Source organism: Budorcas taxicolor, chromosome 11 (genome assembly GCF_023091745.1).
Source record: "Budorcas taxicolor isolate Tak-1 chromosome 11, Takin1.1, whole genome shotgun sequence".
Lineage (NCBI taxonomy): Eukaryota > Metazoa > Chordata > Mammalia > Artiodactyla > Bovidae > Budorcas > Budorcas taxicolor.
Window position 1 is genome coordinate 46,885,368 of NC_068920.1, and position 25,257 is coordinate 46,910,624.

General features: G+C 40.0%; 1 protein-coding gene across 1 annotated transcript in view; it reads right to left on the reverse strand.

Moving 5' to 3' along the window:
- Positions 1-25,257, reverse strand: part of DNAH8 (dynein axonemal heavy chain 8) — a 315,366-nt gene that overhangs the window by 162,446 nt on the left and 127,663 nt on the right. Inside the window, exons 44-54 of the mRNA XM_052649575.1 lie at positions 19,383-19,570; positions 16,165-16,251; positions 15,969-16,076; positions 14,620-14,754; positions 12,647-12,808; positions 8,925-9,171; positions 8,553-8,794; positions 8,325-8,465; positions 6,560-6,797; positions 1,531-1,673; positions 612-746 (exon numbers count right to left, since the gene is read on the reverse strand). Coding sequence (XP_052505535.1) covers positions 612-746; positions 1,531-1,673; positions 6,560-6,797; positions 8,325-8,465; positions 8,553-8,794; positions 8,925-9,171; positions 12,647-12,808; positions 14,620-14,754; positions 15,969-16,076; positions 16,165-16,251; positions 19,383-19,570 — 1,826 coding nt within the window. The remainder of the gene's footprint in view (positions 1-611; positions 747-1,530; positions 1,674-6,559; positions 6,798-8,324; positions 8,466-8,552; positions 8,795-8,924; positions 9,172-12,646; positions 12,809-14,619; positions 14,755-15,968; positions 16,077-16,164; positions 16,252-19,382; positions 19,571-25,257) is intronic.

Consider the following 25,257-nt stretch of genomic DNA (forward strand, 5'->3'; position numbering starts at 1 on the left):
ATTATTCAAATAAATACTGTGAACTTTAAAAAATAAGTTGTTGGACTGTTTATCATTAATTTACATCAAACGACACTCCAGTGTTCAGCTTCAGCTTCACTTTTGGCCAAAACATGCTATTTGAATGTGGCTTCAGTGTCAGCCTTAGGAAGGTTAAATAGCTGAATGGCAACTGCAATACTGATTCTTTCAAGATACGTCTACAGTCATATTCGTGGCTTCCAAGTCCTTGGATTCAACCAACTTCCATCAAAAGTATTCGGGGCGGGGGGGGGTGGGGGGAATTCCAGCAAGTCTCAAAAAGCAAAACTTGAATTTGTCTCACACTGGAAACTATTCACATAGCATTTACAACCATTTACATAGAATTATCATGTATTAGGTATTATAAATAATCTAGGGATTATTTCAGAGTATATGGGAGGATATCTGAGGTTATATGCAAACACTACCCACTGTATGCAATTGAGTACTCCCAGGAGTCTTGGCATTAATCCTCCATGGATACCTAGGGACAACTATATATATATCAATGTTTTATTTGCATATACATGTATCGACTACTTAATATATTTAATAAGTTAATGACTACTGCAAACGATAGATTTTACCTGAAACATCATTGGTTCTGTGGCAGATGAAAAGTTTAGACTTTTGGCTAACTGTACTTCTGGGTCATATTTTTTCAAATAGGCCTTAATCATTACAGTTTTTGCAGTTCCTTGCTCCCCTGTGAGTAAAACAGCCTGCAATGGTAGGATAATCATGTTAAAAGGTGTGATAAAATGTTTAGTTTTAAACATATTATGGTTCTAGTAGCCATTCTTTCATTCTATAAATTAACGGTAGGTTTTACTTACTTTTAAGAATTAAACCTACATCAAAATAAATGCTAGCTGAATTAAAGACATAAATGTAAAATGCATGCTGGAAGAAAATGTACTGGAAGAAAACGTGGGTGAGTGGTCACGTGACCAGGGGAGGGACTTTGTAGGCAGACACCCACTTTCCTTAGCAAGCTGAAAATCAGCAGAGTTCAAGCGTATTTTGGGAACCGGAGTTCATTTGCCAAACAGGTTTCTTTGAAATGACACTACCCCCAGCCCTTCGTACTTTACTTCCTCCACTTGTGCTTGTAAAAAGAGTTGTGTTTCTTACATGGTTTGCAATATCTAAGAAAGAGAAAACACAAGGCCACTAGCCCCACATATCAAAGGGATGATTTTAGTGAGTCCAGACTCGTATCTTTCCATACATGGAAAGTGCTAAATTCCTTAACTTGAGATACCTGGGTTTTTGTTAGTTTGTTTTCATTAACAAACATCATTTCATGATGTTCTGACTACCTGATCTTTGGTTACAAAAATTTCTGTATATCCTGACTTCCCCCCTCAAACTTTGGCTCATCAGAACACTATCTGAGATGCTGTGTCCTGGACTTGAAGTCTGAAGAATGTCCACCAAATAAAACATAACTCTCAGCTTTTAGAGTGTGCATTTTTTTTCAGTCAACAAAACTATCAAACTTACTTTATGCTGTTTTGCAATGGTGTCTATCAAAAAATTTGTTCTAACATTGTCAACATTTGGAACCAAAATTGATGAATATTCTGGAACACTGTCAGTTGGATAATAATATGGCTGAAGTTTCTTATTCCAATGCTCCCAATCACCTATACAATAATTAAACTGGATCTTAATAAAACTGCATTCTTCAAAAGTTATCTCAGAATACAAAAATATAAGTGCTATAAACAATCAACAGAAATAAACATTTAAAACATCCTCATAAAACATGTTAACCTATCTGCTTAGCTAATGTACGTGGCACCTGATAATTTAAATTTGTTTTGCCTCTTTACAAAATCACCTTTAAATTATTAATTATTTATCTGGAGAGCTCTGACCTAAAATGGAATTACAACCAATGATATGTTTAGTATCTAGTAAGAAAGCCACATTAACTAAAAGGATGGGAAAGACCAAAACAGGGATAATAGATTACCAGACTTAGGATGTTTATCATGAGAAATGGAAAAAATAAACCTGGCCCTAAAACTAGGGTAACAGAATGCCCAGATTCATGACTTATAGTCACTATCACTAGCTTCCCTAGCAGCTCAGACTGTGAATTTGCCTGCAATGCAGGAGACCCGGTTCCATCCCTGGGTTGGGAAGATGCCCTGGATAAGAATGGCTACCCACTCTAGCATTCTTGCCTGGAGGATCCCATGGACAGAGAAGCAGAGTTGTACATAACTGAACGACTAACACAACAACATTATTGTTATAATAAGTATTTTAAGTACATTTCATCAATTCTAAGAAAAGTATCTTATTTACATTTTAGCATCTCTGGAATGCAGCGTTCAATCTATGATGTCAGCATCACTGCCAGTCATGCAAACTTGGCCAGAGATGTTTGTATTGTGGTCATTTAAACGGAATGACCCTCATTGTTGATTGCATTCTTGAATTTAACTGCCATTTTAAAGATCTTCCAAAAGAACTGCGATTCAGAAATTTACCTGAAAAGTAACTGTGTACATCGAATGCACGGAAAGGGAGAAGAAGAGTACACATTTGATAGCAGCAAAGCAAATATTCATCATTGGAGGAACAGCCTTGATCTCAGCTTTCCTTGCAAATTCTGGAGTCCTGTGGTCTGTGTATGTTTAAGCTTTAAGTTTAGTGGCTAAAGGGTTTCCATAGTGGGTGCATCTTGTGCACCACTGTGTAGTTAGCAAAGTGGGCACACTACTGGATGTGAGAGCTGCACTTGTTCCACATTCTTGAGTCTTCTCCAACACCACAGTTCAAAAGCATCAATTCTTTGGCGCTCAGCTTTCTTCACAGTCCAACTCTCACATCCATACATGACCACAGGAAAAATCATAGCCTTGACTAGACAGACCTTTGTTGGCAAAGTAATGTCTCTGCTTTTGAATATACTGTCTAGGTTGGTCATAACTTTCCTTTCAAGGAGTAAGCGTCTTTTAATTTCATGGCTGCACTCACCATCTGCAGTGATTTTGAAGCCCCCCAAAATAGTCAGCCACTGTTTCCACTGTTTCCCCATCTATTTGCCGTGAAGTGATGGGACTGGATGCCCTGATCTTTGTTTTCTGAATGTTGAGCTTTAAGCCAACTTTTTCACTCTCGTCTTTCACTTTCATCAAGAGGCTCTTTTGAAATGATACCCCATTGCAATTTTAATTTGCATTTCCCTGATGACCAATCATGTTGAATATCTCTTCATATTCTTTGTTTCACCATTCATAACTCTTTGGTACAGCATCTATTTAAAGTTATTGCCCATTTAAAAAATTTAGATTGGCTGTCTACTTGTTATTATTGAATTGTAAGAGTTCTTTATGTATTCTGGATAAAATTCTTTTATCAGATAAATGTTTCTCAAATATTTGTTTCCATTCTGTGGCCAAAATGGTTCATTTTATTTTCATAGTGACTTTTAAAGAGGTGTTAACTTTAGTGAAATCATGACATAGTGTTCCACCTTTGTTTTTTAAAAATTGATTTGGTTATTCTTTGCATTTCCATAAAAGTTTATAATTCATTTATAAATTTCAACCAAAAAATAGCCTACTGAGATTTTTCACTTGATTACACTAAGTCTATAGATCAGTTCAGGGAAAGTAACATCTTAACAATACCGTATTTTCTGATTTGTAAACTGGATTTATCTTTCCATTTATTCAAGGCTTCTTTAATTTCTCTCAGCAGTTTTATAGTTTTCAGTATACAAATTTTATACATATTTCATTAAATTTACCCCTATATATTTCATTTTTTGGATGCTATTTTGAATTCTATATTAAAATTTCAGTTTCCAATTTGTTGTGAGCATACAGAAATACAAATTATTATTATATACTGTTCTTTCATTCTGTGACCTTGCTAAACTCATTATGCTAGTTCTAACATTTGGAGGGAGGTTATAACATCTGCAAGTAAAGAGAAATTTACTTGGTTTTTCCCAATTTGTAGATATTTCATTTGTGTGTTTGTTTGTATTTATTTATTCACTGCCTTTTTGCACTGGCTAAAACATCGGGTACAATGCTGAACAGAAGTGGTGAGAAAGGATATTCTTGTTTCTGAACCTGGGAAGTATTCAGTCTTTCACCATTAAGTATTTGTTCAGTTACTAAGTCATGTCTGATTCTGTGTGACTCCATGGACTGCAGCACACCATTCAGTATAATTTAGCTCTTTTGAAGATACTCTTTATCATAATGATGACGTTTCTAATTCTAGTATCCTGAGAGTTTTGTCATAGTTTTATCATAGAAAAATTGATAGCATCCTTCTACCACAGAAGAATGTTAAAATTTTGTCAAATGTACTTTCTGCATCTATTTAGATGACACATAAATTGCTTGGTTTTTAGTATGTCAATATAGTGAATTCCACTGACTGGTTTTTAAATGTTAATCCAATCTTCCACTCCTAGAATAAACGCCCAGCATCTACACTGTCAAATGTACTTTCATTAACATAGTTTCTAACAATCACTTCTTATTTTAACATCTTTAGGGTCTGTAGTAATGTTTCCTCTCTCTACCTGGCTCATGTAATCTACATCTTCTCTTTTGTCCCCCTAATATCTCTGGTAAGAGATTGACCAATTTTACTTGCTCTTTCCAAAGAACCATCTTTGGATTGGCTCTAGATTGCAAGAGAATTAACATCTAGATTTAAGGATTCATTTCATAATTAGCTTCTTTTAAGGAGAGGTAAGCTGGGCCCTGACACATATGGCAGGTTAGGGGGCTGAATCATGGGACATTGCCAAGTCTGCTACACATAAGTAGGGTCCCTATCTGCTTGCTTCATTCTCTGCTTATTCTGATGTTTCCAACAAAGAAGTTCTAAGACTGCATACCACATTTTGCATAATGAAGAATCTGTGTTCTCTATACTTCTACCCTTCCTTTTCAAGCAATAGAAAAAGAGGTACTGCTAACTTATCTATGTTAGACTTCAGTTCAATTCAGTTCAGTTCAGTTCAGTTCAGTCGCTCAGTCGTGTCCAACTCTTTGTGACCCCATGAATCACAGCACGCCAGGCCTCCCTGTCCATCACCAACTCCCAGAGTTCACTCAGACTCACGTCCATCAAGTCAGTGATGCCATCCAGCCATCTCATCCTGGGTCGTCCCCTTCTCCTCCTGCCCCCAATCCCTCCCAGCATCAGAGTCTTTTCCAATGAGTCAACTCTTTGCATGAGGTGGCCAAAGTACTGGAGTTTCAGCTTTAGCATCATTCCTTCCAAAGAACACCCAGGGTTGATCTCCTTCAGAATGGACTGGTTGGATCTCCTTGCAGTCCAAGGGACTCTCAAGAGTCTTCTCCAACACCACAGTTCAAAAGCATCAATTCTTCGGTGCTCAGCTTTCTTCACAGGCCAACTCTCACACCCATACATGACTACTGGAAAAACCATAGCCTTGACTAGACGGACCTTAGTCAGCAAAGTAATGTCTGCTTTTTAATATGCTATCTAGGTTGGTCATAACTTTTCTTCCAAGGAGTAAGCGTCTTTTAATTTCATGGCTGCAGTCACCATCTGCAGTGATTTTGGAGCCCCTCAAAAAATAAAGCCTGACACTGTTTCCACTGTTTCCCCATCTATTTCCCATGAAGTGATGGGACCGGATGCCATAATCTTTGTTTTCTGAATGTTGAGCTTTAAGCCAACTTTTTCACTCTCCGCTTTCATTTTCATCAAGAGGCTTTTTAGGTCCTCTTCACTTTCTGCCATAAGGGTGGTGTCATCTGCATATCTGAGGTTATTGATATTTCTCCCGGCAATCTTGATTCCAGCTTGGGCTTCTTCCAGCCCAGTGTTTCTCATGATGTACTCTGCGTATAAGTTAAATAAGCAGGGTGACAATATACAGCCTTGATGTACTCTTTTTCCTATTTGGAACCAGTCTGTTGTTCCATGTCCAGTTCTAACTGTTGCTTCCTGACCTGCATACATATTTCTCAAGAGGCAGGTCAGGTGGTCTGGTATTCCCATCTCTTTCAGAATTTTCCACAGTTAATTGTGATCCACACAGTCAAAGGCTTTGGCATAGTCAATAAAGCAGAAATAAATGTTTTTCTGGAACTCTCTTGCTTTTTCCATGATCCAGCGGATGTTGGCACTTTGATCTCTGGTTCCTCTGCCTATTCTAAAACCAGCTTGAACATCTGGAAGTGCGCGATTCACGTATTGCTAAAGCCTGGCTTGGAGAATTTTGAGCATTACTTTATTAGCATGTGAGATGAGTGCAATTGTGTGGTAATTTGAGCATTCTTTGGCATTGCCTTTCTTAGATAACTGCAAAAGGGGAAGTCAAGAGCCTCTATAACCATTCCCAGCTCATATGCAAAATCCTAGTCTTATTTCCATAGATGCACTTTAAAAATAGTATTAGCAATTATGTTATTCACAATTGGCTTAATATTTCCTATAGAAGATTTTATGGAGTTTATCTCTTTTCCATTAAAAAAAATGTTATTTTGTTTCAGATGTAAGTCACTGTGCTTACCATAATCAGTAACATAGAACTCATACATGGTTTGAGTCAAGCCTTTAGGTATTTCTGGTAAGTCTAACTTGCTTTCATGATTTCTCATAAAAGCTTCAAGCTTGTCTCTGCTTTCCAGTTCCAGAAGGGCTCCTATACTCCACATCAGAGCAAACACAAATAATTTATGAAGATGTTCGACACACGAAATGCCACCTTCTTCTTTGGAGGGGATTAAACCTTCCAGAAGATTGAGAGACTGAAAATATTTAAAATACAACAAAATTAAGTGTTATATTTAGATTTTAAAATAAACATTTAAATATAATAATAACTTTAAAAGGAGGAGAGAATGAGAGAAGAAAACAAATATATCTCCAGTTATGGTTTGATCAGTGTCCTACAGCCAGTGGCATTTAGAAGAAAAGTCATTCTGCTTTAGGCAGGCTGCGTGACTGCACAGAAAAGACACCAAACTGGGAATGTGGAGGTGTGGCTTCTTCCCCCAACTCATGCCAATAACATCTCTGAGTCCCAGTTTCCTGATCTGAAAAGCAAAAAGCCTAGACTGGATGTTTCCTTAGGTAGTTTCTGGTTCTAAAGTTTGGTTATTCCAAATTTTATAGACCAAATATTTTATTTATTTTTAACATGTTGTAAGGCTTAGCACACTGTGGCCCCTGGGGCCAGCAACTTGCTTAGCAAATGAAGTGTTTCTGAAACACAGTCACTCTCATCCATTCTGTCTGGCTGCTTCTATATTGCAACAGTAGAGCTGAGGGGTTGGGATGGAAAGTTGTGCAAAGCCTAGAACATTGACTATTTGCCCCTTCAAGAAAGGTTTGTCAACTCCCACATGGCATCAGAAAAAAAAATAGTATCTATAGTAAGACATCCTTTGTCTTTCAAAATAAAACCATTTCAATGATTTGTGAGCTTCGTGAATTATATCTAAGCCACCCAGCCTCCGTGAGTGATGTCCTTCGCACTGACAGAGAATCAGAGCACTAGACTGGATAATGAGCGATCACCTATGGACTAGAATCAGGAAAGCCTCTGAAAAATCTAAGGGGCAGGGTAGGGAGGGAGATGGGAGGGAGGTTCAGGATGGAGGGGACACATGTATACCTATGGCCAATTCATATTGCTGTATGACAAAAACCATCATCAAATTGCAAAGTAATTATCCTCCAATTAAATAAATCTTTTAAAAAAACAAGTATAAAAGAAACAGGAAAAAGAGAGAGAGAGAAATTCACGATTAGTTCTTTTTCTTCCAAAGACTTAAAAGGAATACTGAGTAGAGGGGAAAAATGTGAGGTTACAAACTACTTGGAGAGCTGCTTCGAGGCTTTCCCTGTCTAATACATACACTAAATATGCAAAGCCGAGACTTCCACCCACATTTTCCTGCTCGCCACCAGCTCCTTCTTGTGCTTTCTGTACAACTACCAGCTCCATTTATCTTGTCTGCTCTCATTTTTGGACACTCTTTCTGGGAAGGTTAGACTGAGCTTGAATGATGGGAAAGATAGTTCATTCCTCTTCCCCTGACAATACCGCCCTGGGAGGTGAAACTCAGGAAAAGATGGCAGTAAGTGAATCAATAAGATCTTTAATAGGAATCCAAATTCTCAGACCCTTCACCTCCACATCACAGAAAGTTTCTGATGGACTCTGTGAATCTTCCATTTCAGATACCTCTAAACTGCAACTGAGTGTGTGCCTGGGAGGTGGGGGGAATTTCAAATCTTAAGTAATGAGTGTACAAAAAAAAAAATCTTACTTGCACAATATAGTTGCACTCTAAGAGCTGCATTTTCGGATTGAGGTTCAGTTTCATAAATGTATATGCATCCTCAAATATTTTATCATACAGAGTTAGGAATACATTATTTTCCTGAGTAGTACGCTTCTTCAACCATGCCTACAGCAAAGAAACGGAATCTCTGTTTATAAGAGAGCAAGACATGGAAAGACACTAAATGCGCTTCTGTAGGTCTCCAGTCCCCACCTGCAGTATTGGTTTCCAGCTGAGAGCAGAGCTGCTGATGTACACCATGCCCATCCTAGAAACCGTGGCTGGAGAGGCGTTCTCGATATTGTGGACTTCAAACAAAAGCTTGCAGCTTGGGGCCATGGGGATGCGATCTCCATTGGCCAGTGTGAGGGTCTTATTGTCATCCAACACGGAATTTAAGTTCTCAATCCAAATGGCATCCACAGGGCCGTCTAAAACGAGGAAGATGTTTTCACCTGCCAATAATAAGAACAGAAAATCACTTTTCACCTGTGGATGATCAAAACGGAAAATTAAAACAAATACTGAGTTGCAGATAAACTGGTAGGAAAAAAGAATAATCAGCAGAAAAGAGTTTGAGTGTACCTTTTTTAGCTTTTAATGTTTTTCTCCACAGAGTAGAAAAAATCCCATCTGTCCAGTCATTGGTCGCTGTGTCCAGTCGGCCAAACATCTGAGGAGCCGTAATAGCCTTGGGATTCATTCTCATCTCCCTGTGAGGCCTTCCACACTCCGTCAGTGCCTTCATCAGGATTGTTATGACCGTTGTCTTCCCAGACCCGCTGGGCCCAAGAGTCATCAAACCATGACGGACCAGAGACGTCTCATACAACTACAGAATGAGAGGATCAATCGGAAAATATAACTTAAGCGCCTCCTGCTCACATTCACGAAGTCATGTGAAGAAATTTTAAAAGCTTTAAGCAGAATCTTAAAAGCTTCAGATAGTAACTGGTTCACTACGTAAAAATGGAATATGACCCCCCAAAAAACTTTGTTTCATGGAAGGTGAGTAGCAAACTTTTAAAATGGTAAAAGTGAGAAAGCGATGACAATGTGGGACTTCAATTACATTTTGGAAGTAATCAATTCAGGATCTAGTTTTTGCGTCTCAAACTAGTCGATGCAACAAAACTCCTCGTCATTTCAGTTTGCTGATAACATAGAGGTGGTTTTTCCACAAACAGGCTTTCTCTGTATCGCATGTGGTGATGTCGTCCCCTAGTGGTGGAAAGCAGCGATACAAAGCATCTCTGCCAAGACCCAAGTTAAAACATCAGCCTTCTGGTTCCCCAGAGGCACAGCTGGAGGTTGAGTTTCCTGTGCAAGTGAGTGGTCACCAGGGAAACTTTTAATGGAGTAAGGGAAGGACAGGAACGGGGACAGGTCAAGCATGGTGTGACTGAAGACAAAAATCCTGTAGAGGGGAGACTTAAGACTGGCCCTTGGGGCACCTTTATACCTCTCTGTTTCACCTGGAAGCAGAACTTGACTTTTCAACTGCATCACCCATAAGTCTTTATCAAGTGTTCTTTTTTTTTTTTTAATTTGGCTGTGCCAGCTCTCAGTTTCAGCATGCAGGATCAAGTTCCCTAACCAGGGATCAATTCCCTGCATTGGGAATGCATAGTCTTAACCACTAGACCACCAGGGAACTCCCCACACCACCCATATGTCCTTAACAAAGGAAGGGTTGTTTGGGGGTAGGGGAGAAAAAACTCCCATGCACTGTCGCCCTCCTGCCCTTTGACTCTTAGAAGTGTAGGGTCATGTGCCAGGTGTTATTAAAACTGGATATGGCAAATGAAGAAGTAACAGTTTCATTACATTTTCAGCCAAGGTAAATGAAGAGTTATCATTTGTGATCTGGGTCAGAGACAGCGAGGGATCAATTCAGTTCAGGTCAGTCACTCAGTTGTGTCCAACTCTTTGTGACCCCGTGAACCACAGCACGCCAGGCCTCCCTGTCCATCACCAACTCCCGGAGTCCACCCAAACCCATGTCCATTGAGTTGGTGATGCCATCCAACCATCTCATCCTCTGTCACCTCCTTCTCCTCCTGCCTTCAATCTTTCTCAGCATCAGGGTCTTTTAAAATGAGTCAGCTCTTGCATCAGGTGGCCAAAGTATTGGAGCTTCAGCATCAGTCCTTTCAATGAATATTCAGGGTTGATTTCCTTTAGGATTGACTGGTTTGATCTCCTTGCTGTCCAAGAAATTCTCAAGAGTCTTCTCTAGTACCAAAGTTCAAATGCATCAATTCTTCAGTGCTTAATCTTCTTTATGGTCCACTCTCACATCCTGTACGACTACTGGCAAAACCATAGCTTTGACTATTCAGACCTTTTTCAGCACAGTGATGTCTCTGCTTTTTAATATGCTGTCTAGGTTTGTCATTGCTTTTCTTCCAAGGAGCGAGTGTCTTTTAATTTCATGGTTGCAAGTCACTGTCCACAGTAATTTTGGAGCCCAAGAAAATAAAATCTGTCACTGTTTCCACTGTTTCCCCATCTATTTGCCATGAAGTGATGAGACCAGATGTGATGATCTTAGTTTTCTGAATGTTGAGTTTTAAGCCAGCTTTTTCACTCTCCACTTGCACCCTCATTAAAAGGCTCTTTAATTCCTCTTCACTTTCTACCATTAGACAGGCATCATCTGCATATCTGAGGTTGTTGATATTTCTCCTGGCAATCTTGATTCCAGCTTGTGCTTTATCCAGCCTGGCATTTTTCACGATGTACTCTGCATAGAAGTTAAGTAAGCAGGGTGACAATATATAGCCTTGATGTACTCCTTTCCCAATTTTGAACCAGGCCATTGTTCCATATCCAATTCTAACTCTTGCTTCTTGTCTTGCATACAAGTTTTTCGGGAGGAAGATAAGGTGGTCTGGTGTTCCCATCTCTTTAGGAATTTTCCACAGTTTGTTGTGATTCATACAGTCAAAAGTGTTAGCGTGGTCAATGAAACAGAAGTAGATTTTTTTTTTTTAATTCCCTTGCTTTTTCTATCATCTAGCAGATGTTGGCAATTTGACCTCTGGTTCCTCTACCTTTTCTAAATCCAGCTTGTACATCTGAAGTTCTCAATTCACCTGTATGCACATCACATGTAAAGTGAGGTTTTCCCAGAATTTTTTTAATGGTATTATTTCCATTACATAGATGATGAAAAATACTTTGATTTCTCCTCATATATTTTCTTTGTAAGATTTGAGTCTGTCTCATACACTTGCACTGCTTACAAGAGTAAGAATCATTACTTTTCAAATGCGGTTTTTGACACTTTCCACAATTTCAATGCTTTCATTTTCCAAGGCACTGGAAAGTACTCCCAATGCGTCAAGCTCATAGGGATTTAATTCAGCAACTCTGCAACAGTTTCAGGGATCTGCTTGATAAAATCATTGATAGGTTGTCACAAGGATAAAATGCAATTGACAGAAACACACCAAGAGACACAGGCAAAGGATTTAGTTTAGGTGTGAACATGCCCACACACAAAGCAGAAGCAAAGGAGCACCCCCAGATTCCCCAGGCTCCATGCCCCACGAAGGGCCTCAGCGACAGCATTCCATTTCCCTGTGGTTTTTTTTTTGGGGGGGGGGGGGGTCATGCTGCATGGCGGAGAAGGCAATGGCACCCCACTCCAGTACTCTTGCCTGGAAAATCCCATAGACGGAGGAGCCTGGTGGGCTGCAGTCCATGGGGTCGCTAAGGGTCGGGCACGACTGAGCGACTTCACTTTCACTTTTTACTTTCATACATTGGAGAAGGAAATGGCAACCCACTCCAGTGTTCTTGCCTGGAGAATCCCAGGGACGGGGGAGCCTGGTGGGCTGCCGTCTATGGGGTCACATAGAGTCGGACATGACTGAAGTGACTTAGCAGCAGCAGTATGCTGCATGGCTCATGAGATTCCAGTTCCCCATGCAAGAATGGAACCCAAGGCCCCTGCAGTGGAAACACAGAGTCCCAACTAGTGGACCACAAGGGCAGTCCCTCCCTCCATTTTCATAACCTACTATCTCCTCCCAGCTATTCTCGAGATTTTGGTTACCACCTAACCTCATGGGGTGTAAGTAACTTCAGTAAGTGCTTGGTTAGTGTGAAGCAGGATAAAACCACGCTAAAGTCCCTAGGACAAACACCCCCTGCTAAGGACTCTTCTTGCAATGATGTGCTTTATTTAGTCTCAACCTTAACATCAAGCAAGATTAATATCACACGTTCTTCTCTCCAAATGACAACCTTTAACAACACTCGTTGATCATCAAACTGATAATAGATGAAAAATATTTTACCTGCACGAGTTTGAGATTCCAGGGTGGATGGTTAATCAAACCTTCCAGCTGAACCTGGTTGGCGACTGCAGCTTGCAGTTCCACGTAACTATTACTATCTAGTTGTAATCCTGGAAACAGGTCATTGATTAAGCTGAGGAACAGGGGTTCATCTTCATCAATCTAAGGTGGCAAAGAATAAATTTACTCATTTAGGTCAAAAATGAAGCTCATAGCACTTATCATTTCATGCCCAAATAATCATATTATTCTCCTGGCCACACCTGTATGCTCTAGCACTTTCTCCCAACCACCACCACTGAGTCCACATTACCTACAGCATTGCACCCAAATCTCCCTGGCATTTACATTAAAAAGAATGAAATAATGCCATTTTCAGCAGCACGGATGGACCTAGAGATGGTCGTACTGAGTGAAGTAAGTCAGACGTAGAAGGGGAAACATCGTATGACATCCCTTATATGCGGAATCTAAAAGGAAATGATAGGAATGAACTTACAAACCAGAAAGAGACTCATAGACTTAGAGAATGAACTGAACGGTTGCCAGGGTGGGCGGAGGAGAGGATGAGGGCAAGGGATACTTAGAGTCTGGGATGGACACATAGACATTGCTAAAATGGATAGCCAGCAAAGATCTGCTTTATAGCACAGGGAACTCTATTCAATAATACGTGGCAACCTGGACGGGAGGGAAGTTTGGCGGAAACTGGATTTATATACATGTGTGACTGAGTCCCTTTGCTGTTCGACCTGAAACTGTCACAACATTGTTAATCGGCCATACCCCACGACAAAATGTTTAAAAACCTCTGTCGGCATTTAATGTCTTCTCAATTTACTGCTCCAGGGTCTGATCTCATTCCTTTATCATATGACAGGCATATGCATTAACCTTAAAAACGTGTAGGTAATAGCTCCATTCCCAAGAGAACAGAGTATTAACATGCTACTTTAATTAGGAAAATATCTGTAATTTAACATCAGAAAGTCTTGTGGATTTTGGTTCCAGTTTCTCAACTGTCTATGATAGTGGGTGAGTCCTACAAACGTGACTCCCTCATATGGAGATCCATGTCCCCCAGGGTGGTTGTGAGACTCAAACAAGACAGTACCCATGAAAAGATTCTGTAATAAAGTGAAGTATGCAGATGTTAGTTGTTAGTTTTGTAACTAGAACGCTAGCTCCTGAGGTCCACTTCTTCCTCAGCCATGTACTGGGGCACGGACACCATATGTAGCACAAAGAAGCCCCTGAATAAAAGCCACATGAACCTGCACCTCAGCTAGTTCATGACAACCTGGCTGTACCTGTGACAAGTGTGAAAGCAGTGAAATAATTATTGTAATCTCCACAGCAAACCGGAGAAGGTGATGGCACCCACTCCAGTGCTCTTGCCTGGAAAATCCCATGGACGGAGGAGCCTGGTGGGCTGCAGTCCATGGGGTCGCTAAGAGTCGGACACGACTGAGTGACTTCACTTTCACGCATTGGAGAAGGAAATGACAACCCACTCCAGTACTCTGAAGTGACTTAGCAGCAGCAGCCACAGCAAACACTTAATGCACATTTAGAAAATAGAAATGGTGTTGATGTTTTGGCAGAGACATAGTTAAAGCTAGTCACATACAGACAAAGCAAAAAGCTCTGGTGGTCCCCTATGAATCCAGATTTTCAGGTTTAGAATCTGTGTTACGTTATGAATAATGGACTGACATTTGGGGGCTGAAGCCCACTGATGAAGCCTATTTTATGGCATTTTCAACGATGCATTTCTGGCCCCTGTTGTTCATACAAAGCCATGGGTTTTTTTTCTTGGGGGCGGGAGGAGGGTGCCTTCTTCCAGAAGCTCAGTCAGTGGTAACATACATAACCCAACACACACCCATGTTAACAGCTCTGTATGAGCCCACCCCCACTTGTCAGCTAGGTCAAAATCTTGAGAGAGAAATTAACCCAGAGAAGAAAGATACCAGTTTAGAAAGGTTCATATCTCTCAGTCCTCTCATGACCGTGCTTAATTCACTATCTTCTGGCCTGGCTCTTTTTTGAGATCCGAGTGTCCTCAATACAGATAGAATATTTCTCAACCCAAAGTCGTAATGAACCTAGGATGAGAAAGGAAATTAAAAGGATCATCCAGTTGAAAAATTCAAAGTGCAGACTCACTGTGTACATATAGTACTTATATACTATAGTTTTGGAGTGGCTGAGTGGCAAAGTTCTGTTAGCTCACTTCTCCTGCCTTTGACTGAAAAAGTTGACTTCACTGGAAACATCAAGCTGTGTGACAGTGCTCACACATGATTTTCTGAGAACAATACACTCTGACAGTCTGAGGGGCAAACATTTAAGATGCATGACCAACAGGTCACATACTATGTGATTCGCTTTATGTAACATGCTTGAAAAACACAATTACAGAGATGCAGAAAAGATTAGGCCTATGAGGGCTATAGAATTTGGGAGAGAGGTAAGCGTGGCTATAAAGGGTAGCAGGAGGGTACTTGGTGGGGATAAACAATTCTGTTTTCTATGACATAATTGGATAGATGTACACACACTCAAGGGCTTCCCTGGTGGCTCAGAGGTTAAAGTATCTGCCTGCAATGTAGGAGACTCGGGCTCAATCCCTGAGTTGGGAAGATCCCCTGCAGAAGGAAATGGCAACCCACTTCAGTATTCTTGCCTGGAGAATCCCATGGAGAGAAGGAGCCTAGTAGGCTACAGTCCACGGAGTTGCAAAGAGTTGGACACGACTGAGACTTCACTTTCACTACACACACTCAGACGGTAAAAGCGGGAGACCCAGGTTCGGAAGGTTGGGAAGATCCCCTGGAGAAGGAAATGGCATCCCACTCCAGTATTCTTGCCTGGAAAATCCCATGGATGGCAGAGCCTGGTAGGCTACTGTCCATGGGGTCGCAAAAAGTCAGACACAACTGAGCGACTTCACTTCACTTCACTTCACACACAAACACACACACACACATGAGTGCATGAAAAACTGGTGAAGTCTTAGGAATCTCTGTTTATTATTGTTCATTGTCAATCTTCTGGTTTTGTTATTGTACTATAATTATGTCAACAGGATGAAGAGTACACAGGATGTCTCGTACATGTCTTCGTAACTTCCTGGGAATCTATAATTATTTCAACTTAAGAAAGTTTTTAAAATACATAATCAAAAGGTCAAGTTAATTATAAACATATCTTAGGAAAGAGTCAAGGAATTTTTTTAACTCCTTAATCAGTACTTATCAAAATTGCAAGTTAAAAAACAAGTTCTATAGGGAGCGGGAAAATAGATGTACAAAGTTACCTGCTTAGTAAGTTGCTCTTCACAGAGTTTGTAAAGTACATAAAACTTTTGAGCCAAGATAACGTTTTCAAGAAAACCACAGCTTGCAAGTTTAACTCGCATAATGATCTGCAAATTAACAGTGAGGCTTTTCAGTTTTAGTGAAGAACAGGTAAAGAACATGAATTGTATTATGGTTTTAAATCCTGATTCATACCTGTCTATCAGGAACCATCATAGCAACGGTTCTGAACTGAATTTTCAAGTTCTCTGGTAGTTCCTGGCGCCCAGCATACCCAGGGTTCTAAAAGTTAAAATTATTTAATTTTTAATTGTTGACATAATTTCCATTTCTTGAATACAAATTATCAATACATTTCAAATCCCTAATTCAGATTCTAAGAAGGTATTGAAAAACATTTGATTCAAAAAATATCCCTCTTTTCATAAAAATATGTATTGGACCATACATATTTATTAATGTCACCTTACTCTCTCTCACACATTTCCATTTTCATTATACTAATAAAGTAATACACATGTGCATATGTACGCACGTACACACACACACACCACTTTATGGAGCAAAAAATAAGCCTCTGCGTATCTATTTGTTAAAGAAAATGAAATAAAACTGAATAAATACTGGGATAATTATGATCTAAAATATGTTACTTAAAGAAAAAGAAAATTTAGGATTTCATACTAATCAATTTACTGAGGCAATTTTTATTTCCTGTCTTCAATTATTCTTTTTTTTTTTTTGCCAGAAAATATTTTTATCTTGCCTTACCTTTTAAAGGACATTTGCATGGAGTATACAACTATAATTGCTAGGTTTGTCTTTTTCATTAATGTTTCCTATTTGCTTTGTGTGCGTGTGTGCTTTGTTTTTAAATTGGAAGATAACTGCTTTACAATATTGTGTTGGTTTCTGCTGTACAACAACACAAATTATTCTTTACAGTCAGAATTATAGAGTTCTGTAGCTGACAAATAGCCACAAATAGCTGACAAATAGTTTCTTTTTACTATTAAAAAAAACACACAGTGATGAAGGGAAACAAAGACAGGAATGATGAGAAAAACATTAAAAAAGGACAAAAGTAGAGGTGAGAAGGAAGCTGCTGCTGCTGCTGCTAAGTCACTTCAGTCGTGTCTGACTCTGTGTGACCCCATAGACGGCAGCCCACCAGGCTCCCCCGTCCCTGGGATTCTCCAGGCAAGAACACTGGAGTGGGTTGCCATTTCCTTCTCCAATGCATGAAAGTGAAAAGTGAAAGAGAAGTCGCTCAGTCGTGTCCGACTCCTCACGACCCCATGGACTGCAGCCCACCAGGCTCCTCCTCCATCCATGGGATTCTCCAGGCAAGAGTACTCGAGTGGGGTGCCATCGCCTTCTCCCAAGAAGGAAGCTAATAAGTAGCAAAAGACTGGGGATAGATCAGACCCCAAAATCCCAAGCAATAAGGTGAGGGTATCTGAAGACAAGTAAGGCAAAGAGGAAAGTGCATAAGGAAACCTTCAGTCCCTGAGCATTTACTGGGCATGGTCAATAGGCCAGATAACTTGCCAGGTGCTGCGGACACAAAGATGGCTGGCTGCCTTTCAATACTCCTATTTTTCATCCTTAGTCACAGAATTTCAGCTGCAAGTTGGGTGCATCACCACCCAGATTTAAAACTACATTTCCCAGCCTGCCCTGCAGCTGGTGAGATTAAATTCTACCCTGTGAGTCACAAAGGGACACAGTGTATGAAAGGGACAGTGTATGAAATACACTTGATGTCTGATTGAAGGGAGTTGATTCAGTCAATTGCCTGCAACAGAGATGCTTCTATAGCACCTTGGGCTATAAGGCGACCTTGAAAATGGAAACCATGATGGTGTAGAAACCTCGAAGAATCTTAAAAGAATACATCCTTAAGTTACTATTCTTCATATCTCAGGTATTCACAGCCTAATGCAAATATCTAATTGATATTTCCAAAATTATTCTTAATCCAAGGGCAAGCTTCTTTTAAATTCTTCTAAGCCACACTATCACACTGAGTAAACTCTTTCATTCGGTTTCACGACTTATAACTGATCACTTCAGAATTATTCTATTTAGCAGTTATTCTAATTGCTTCACTGGTTGTTTGCTTTAGCCAAAGTTTGTGACTAGTGTCACTTCTGGACAGGAAACCCTAAGAACCAGAGCATAATTCTTCTTGTTCTCTTTTCCCTTTGCTGTAGCTACCAGTCACAGCTGAGACAGTACCAGAGACAGGACGTGTAAAGCATCTTCTGCCCTCTCCACCACGACACCACACACCCACAGCGGGCGTGTGGTATGAAAGTAATAAATCTTTGAGGTGTTCCGTTCAGTCAGTTCAGTCCATCAGTCGCGTCTGACCCTTTGCGACCCCATGGACTGCAGCACGCCAGGCTTCCCTGGCGTGTTCAGGTGTTAGGGAGAGCAATTTATGCGGTCACACCTAACTTTAAGGGTCAGGGAGATACAGTCCTGTAGTGTTTTGCATGGTGGGTATTTTCTTCCCTGGCTGTGCTTCACGGCATGTGGGATCTTACTTTCCCCAACCAGGGATCAAAGCTGGCCACCCCGTGCAGCAGCAGCACACAGAGTCTTAGCCACTGGACTGGGTTTGAGGTGGAAAGCCACTAGAATTGGGGCATTGTTATTGTAGCTTCCCTGTCTGATACAACATACAGAAGGCCCATTACCTTTACACAAAATTAGTGCTCAATAAACAGTGACTAATTTTATCATTAACAAACCACTGTTTTACCTTCTGTCTAGTCTATTTTTCCTACTCGAAAAAAAATCATTTAAACAGGGATGATCCCTGGGTGGTCATTTATGCCTAATTTTATTTAAGTCTATAACAATTAAACCAATAAATTGCATTTAAAATCTATGTTTTTCAATGTCTTTTAAAACCACATCAAAAAGTATGAAATACTTAGGAATACACCCGATCAAGGGGGTGAAAAGAATGAAATAACACCATTTGGGGCAACATGATGGACCTAGACACCATCATACTAAGTGAAGTAAGTCAGACAAAGACAAATATCATAGGATATCACTCAAAGGTAGAGTCTATGATACAAACGACAAAGAAAACAAATTTAGGATTACCGAAGGGGAAAGTGGGTGGAGGAGGAACAAATTAGGAATTTGGGATTAGCAGATACAAAGTACTATACATAAAACAGATAAACAACAAGATCCTAGTGTTTATATCACAGGGAACTATATTCAAAACCTTATAATAACCTATAATAGAAAAGAATATTTTATATATATATATGTATATACACACACACATATATAATGGAGTCACTTTGCTGTACATCAAAAACTAATACATTGTATATCAACCATACTTCAACAATAATTTTTAAAATATGTAACACCTATGTTCTCACCATTGTTAAGAAGATTCCAAATTCTGGATTTAAATCAACACAATCACCATCAGAAAAAATAAACTGTTTTTTCCTCTCTTTTCTTGCTGTCAAGACGATGTAAATTTGTTGGGCTGCCACTGATAACACAGGCAATTCAATTCTGTTAAACTCATCAAAACACCCCCAGGAACCTGACTGTGCAAGACCTGGTGTGAAAAACAGTGAGTTTGATAAGTTTTACTTTGTAATATACCTTCTTGATAGAAATCATTTCTCCAGAGCACCGTCGAACAATTATATAGTGAAATACAATTTATATAAACTTCAGATCTAGCTGTTTATAAAGACATATTTAATTTCAGTGATATAGAGAAGTTTAATTATTTGTACATCATCACCAAAATGATGAAAACAGTATACTGCTGAAATGAAAGTACAGACTCATCATTCCATCAGGGATGTAGAAGGGTGATAAAAACTGATTCAGTCTGGACGTGCCACCCCCAGTGGGGATGGAGGTGAGGGAGCTATAATGTTTGGGGAAATTAACAAAATAAGGGATGCCCTATCTGGGTCAGATCACTCTGTCCCTTTCTTGCTGCACTGAGAGAAATGCCTGGAAGCTGAGTGAGACAAAGAATGGTCAAAAGATGTTTATTTCTTCCTTATGAAACCCAGCACAAAGGAAGACCTGGATATCAGGAACGCTGCTCCTGTCTAATCTCAAAGGATGAAAAACCTTTATTATCTTTAACTGCACGAAACACTCTTCTCTCTCTCTTTGTTTTAAGCAAGCGAATAGGATTTATTAAAGAGAAGGAAAGTACAAAGCTCTCAGCGTAGACACTGAGAGGGGTTAGAGAGTCCCCCCAAAACACTCTTTTATTTTATTGCTTCCACCCACCTACCCCCACTTTTTCTTCTCTCTCCTTAGGGAATTTCCATTTTATGGATATTGGAACTTACATATCTATTCCTATGACTCTGAATTTTTTCTGTCAAACTTTCCATTTCTTTCTGCAATATGCTCTCTTGGCTAGATATTCCAACTTAAAAAAAAAACAACAACTCAGGTTTTGTTTTTTTTAATTTCTGATTATTCCAATTGTTATTCTTTTCATAGCAGCCTATTTTTTTCTTTGATTGGTTATATGTGATAAATTCCTGAATCTCTCTGAAGCTATGAATTTTAGTTACTTTTGCATTTTCTTCTGTTTAGGTAGGTAGTCAGGGGGTCTCTTTACTGTTTGGAGGGAATGAATGTCTCCTTAATTTCTTCAAATATTTGATGAGACATGGTTATTTCTGCATATGGGTGTATCTTCTCATTCCAAATGCAAATTCCTGTTTGCATCGTGTATGGCTGCCTCTGGCGATTGGGGGGAAGGCATGAGAGAGGCAGGAGAGCTTATCCGCTGGGTCTGGGGCTTGGGGACTGACCTGGTGCAGGGCTTGCCTCTCTGGCACAACCCCCACCTGGCAGTGATATTTGTCAGGACTCCACCTTCAGAGCACTGACATGGGGTAGAAATACTTGAGACAGCCACTTTCTTTTCTTTCCCTCTGCTTTCTGCCATACTTTTGGCATTCTAGGATTTACCCGGTGCTTGAGTCTGCTTCCCTCAGCCATCTTCAACCACTAAGCCAGGAGTGGTCCACAGAACATTCTCTTTCATTAAGTGATTCTTTGGGTTTAAATTATTTTTTTTTTAAGGACAGGCAACTACAATGAACAATATAGTGAATATCCATGTACCCACCTACCAAATCCTAACAATTTTGCTTCAGATTTCATCCTAAAAAATAAAATACTGGAACTACAATTCAAGTCCATGTAGGTCTTTCTTGGATCCACACTCCCTCCTACCCAGAGGTAACTTCTACTCTGAATTTGATGTCAACGGGTCTTATGCATGCCTGTAAACGACTGCTAGCGTGCATTCACCAATACTCTGTACTTGGCTTGTTCAAAATTTGTGTGTATCTGTTTATTTTTCTATATACTATATCTATAAAATACTGTATCTATGCACTGTAAATATATACAGTGTATCATCAAATAAATTGATTTATTTACTGTTCTCTGAAGCAATTCTACCAACTTATACACACAGAAGTACTAAGATTTACAGTTTCTACACACCCTTACCAACCAATTAACAACAGTGAGAACAGTATTGTTTTGTATTTCTTAATGATTTGAAGAAACTCTTTTTTTTTTTTTTTTGGCCATGCCACACACACGTGGACATCTTAGTTTCCCGACCAGGGGTAGAGCCCCTGGCCTGCTGCAGTGTAAGTGTGGAGTCTTAACCACTAGACCAACAGGGAAGTCTAAAGAAAATCTTTCTTAATGCTAGATATTAATCTTTCGTCAGCCATACATGCTAAAACATCTTCTCCCAGTCTTTGAGAAGTCTTTTTAACTTCTCAAAAAGAGACATATCATAAAAGACTGTAAAATTATACACACACACACACACACATTCACACACACACAATTGACCCTTGAACAACACAGGGATTAGGGGCTTGGACACGCCACAAAGTCAAAAATCCATTTGTAACTTTGCAGTCAGCCCTCTCACATCCACAGTTCCACATACGGGGGTTCAACTAGCCTGAGGTCGTATAGTACTCGAGCATGTATTTAGTTTAAAAAATCTGTGTATTAGTGGAACTTCACAGTTCAAGTCTGAGTTGTTCAATGTATACATTTCGAACAGGCAAGTAACTAAAGATAAGAGCTGGATGAGCAATCCCATGGTATCTGTTACAGGGATATCCTCCTACCCTGCTTAAATGTATTCATCCTTTCTTTATAGTTTGTGGTTTTTGTATAAAAAGTCCCTTTCTACTCTGAGAACAGATATGTGCCTTTGTTACCTTCTAAAGGTCATACAGGTTTTGCTCATCATAGTTAAGCACTTAATCCCCCAAAATTATTTTTATGCATGTTGTAGGGATTCAATTTTTATATATGCAGGCATCCAATTTCCCTTGTTAAATATTAATCATCCAGTGTACCAGAATGACACTGCAAATTCTATCTCTTCATCACTGATTTTCAATACCACCTTTTCCACATGTCAGTGTTCCTGGCCTATTTCTGCATTCTCTACTATGTTCCACTTGTCTGTTTATCAAGTCGCTTTAGTCATGCCTGACTCTTTATGACCCTACAGACTGTAGCACACCAGACTCCTCTGTCCATGGGATTCTCCAGGCAAGAATACTGGAATGGGTTACCATGCCCTCCTCCAGGGGATCTTCCTGACCCAGGGATCAAACCCTCGTCTCTCATGTCTCCTACATTGCACTGGGGTTTTTTACCACTAGCACCACCTAAGTGATATCTTTCTGAGATTTTCATTTTCTAACTTTTGTTATGGATAACTAAAATTTGTGTTTATTTCATATTCAAGTAAACTTGCTAAATTCTACTTTCTGTAGCTTTGTTGATTTCATTGTTTACAATATCACTTGTGTTTCTTTCTTTCCACTCTTTGTGCTTTTGCTGTCCCTGTTGTTGTTCCTTACTGCACTCAGTAGGATGCAGAACACAGTGGTGAGTGGGAGGAACAGCAATGGAAATCCTCATCTTATACCTCGTCTCAGAGAACGCTTCCAAATTTTCAGTACTACAGTGTTTGCAGTGGGTGTCCTTTATCGAGTGAGCTCTATGGATGGATATCTGGGGAAAGAATCTAAAGATTGGCAGGCATAAGGTGGAGAGAGTGTGCTTCGAGATGTTTGAGAAACATCACAAAGGTCAGCGTGGCTGCAGGAGAGACAGTGAGGGGACAGAGTCAGGAGACGAGATGAGAGGGCAGAGCGATGCCACAGGGAAGGGGCAGGTGTGACTGCACAAAACGAGGACCAGTGTAAGGGTTTCGGCTCTTATTGGGAGCGAAGCCAGGGCCCGGCTTTCAGTAGAAGAGTGTCCTGACCTGACTTACAATTAGAAGGCTCTAGATTTGAGATTAGAATGGAGAGCACAGGGGTAAACTCAGGGAGACCAATTAGGAGGCTTATTGGAGCACCAGAGGCAAGAGATAATGATTGGCTTGAACCAGGATGACAGCAGCGGGATAATAAAAGGTGGCTGGTGCTGGATGCGTTCTGAAAGTAGAGCTAATAGTGTTTGCTGCCAGCTGGACGTGAGCATGAGAGAAAGAGAGGTGAAAAGGATAAGTCAAAGATTTCTGTTGAAGTGTCTGGAAGAACAGAGTGGGTCTTTAGTGTGTCAAGGAAGGCTGAAGAAGAAGTCGAGATGGGGAGGGGGGATCGGAAGTTTGGTTTGGGATTCATTGACTCTGGACCTGTTAGATATTTAAGGGGCAATGTCAAAAAGCGGGTATCAGTTGTACTATGTGAATTCAGAGTTTCAAGTGGAAGCCCAAGATAAGATGTAAATTTGATCATTTAGATATCATTTAATGTTTATTGCTGGGAGAAATATCTATGACCTTAGTTACGCATATGATACCACTCTAATGGTAGAAAGTGAAGAGGAACTAAAGAGCCTCTTGATGAGGGTGAAAGAGGAGAGTGAAAAAGCTGACTTAAAACTCGACATTCAAAAAACTAACATCGTGGCATCCCGTCCCATCACTTCATGGCAAATAGATGGGGAAATAATGGAAACAGTGACAGATTTTATTTTCTTGGACTCCAAAATCACTGCAGATGGTGACTGCAGCCATGAAATTAAAAGACGCTTGCTTCTTGGAAGGAAAACCATGACAAACCTAGACAACGTATTAAAAAGCAGAGACATCACTTTGCTGACAAAAGTTCATATAGTCAAAGCTATGGTTTTTCAAGTAGTCATGTATGGATGTGATTTGGACCATAAAGAAAGCTAAGTGCCAGAGAACTGATGCTTTCAAATTGTCATGCTGGAGAAGACTCTTGAGAGTCCCTTGGACTACAAGGAGAGCAAACCAGTCAATTCTAAAGGAAACCAACCCTGAATATTCTTTGGAAGGACTGATGCTGAAGCTGAAGCTCCAATATTTTGGCCACCTGATGTGGAGAGCAGACTCTTTGGAAAAGACCCTGATGCTGGGAAAGACTGAGGGCAGGAGGAGAAGGGGACAACAGAGGATGAGATGGTTAGATAGCATCACTGACTCAATGGACATGAGTTTGAGCAAACTCCGGGAGATAGTGAAGGACAGGGGAGCCTGGGGTGTTGCAGTCCACGGGGTTGCAAACAGACACGACTTAGTGACTGAATAACAATGAAAGTTTGGGTCTGCATGAGACCACCAGAGAAGACCAGCAAGGCCTGAGTTCTAAGACTGAACTGCTCCCTCACCTTTCTTCTTTGTCCATCTGAAACCATCTGCCATCTATCTTTCCAGATTTTCCCAATATTTCCCATCTGCCAGGACCCCTCTCCCTTCTTTTTCCAGTGTTACCATCCTTTTAAAAAAATATTTCAGTAATTCCCTGGTGGTCCAGTGGTTAGCATTCTGTGCTCTTACTGCCAAGGGCCTGGATTTGATCACTGGTCAGGGAACTAAAATCCCATAAGCTTCACGGTGCAGCCAAAAATAAATAATAAAAATCTTTATTTCAGTGGGATCTAATGCAATAAAGGAAGTCACATGTGTCATTGGTTTGCTATCCTGATCTTATCTCCTCCACCATTGTTTCAGGCAGTATTAAATTGATTCTGTTTTCATAATCTAATACACATTCAACTCATGGACTGTAATGCCAGAAGTAGTATTGAATGATATTTAATTGATGATACCCAGCCATTTTTGGCCCAGAAAAATGGCAATATCATATGCATCAATCTATATTAATTTTGGTTATGTGGGACACTATCACTTTAGACTTCTATCAGAAAATACCATTTAAATGCAACAAAAATAAATCC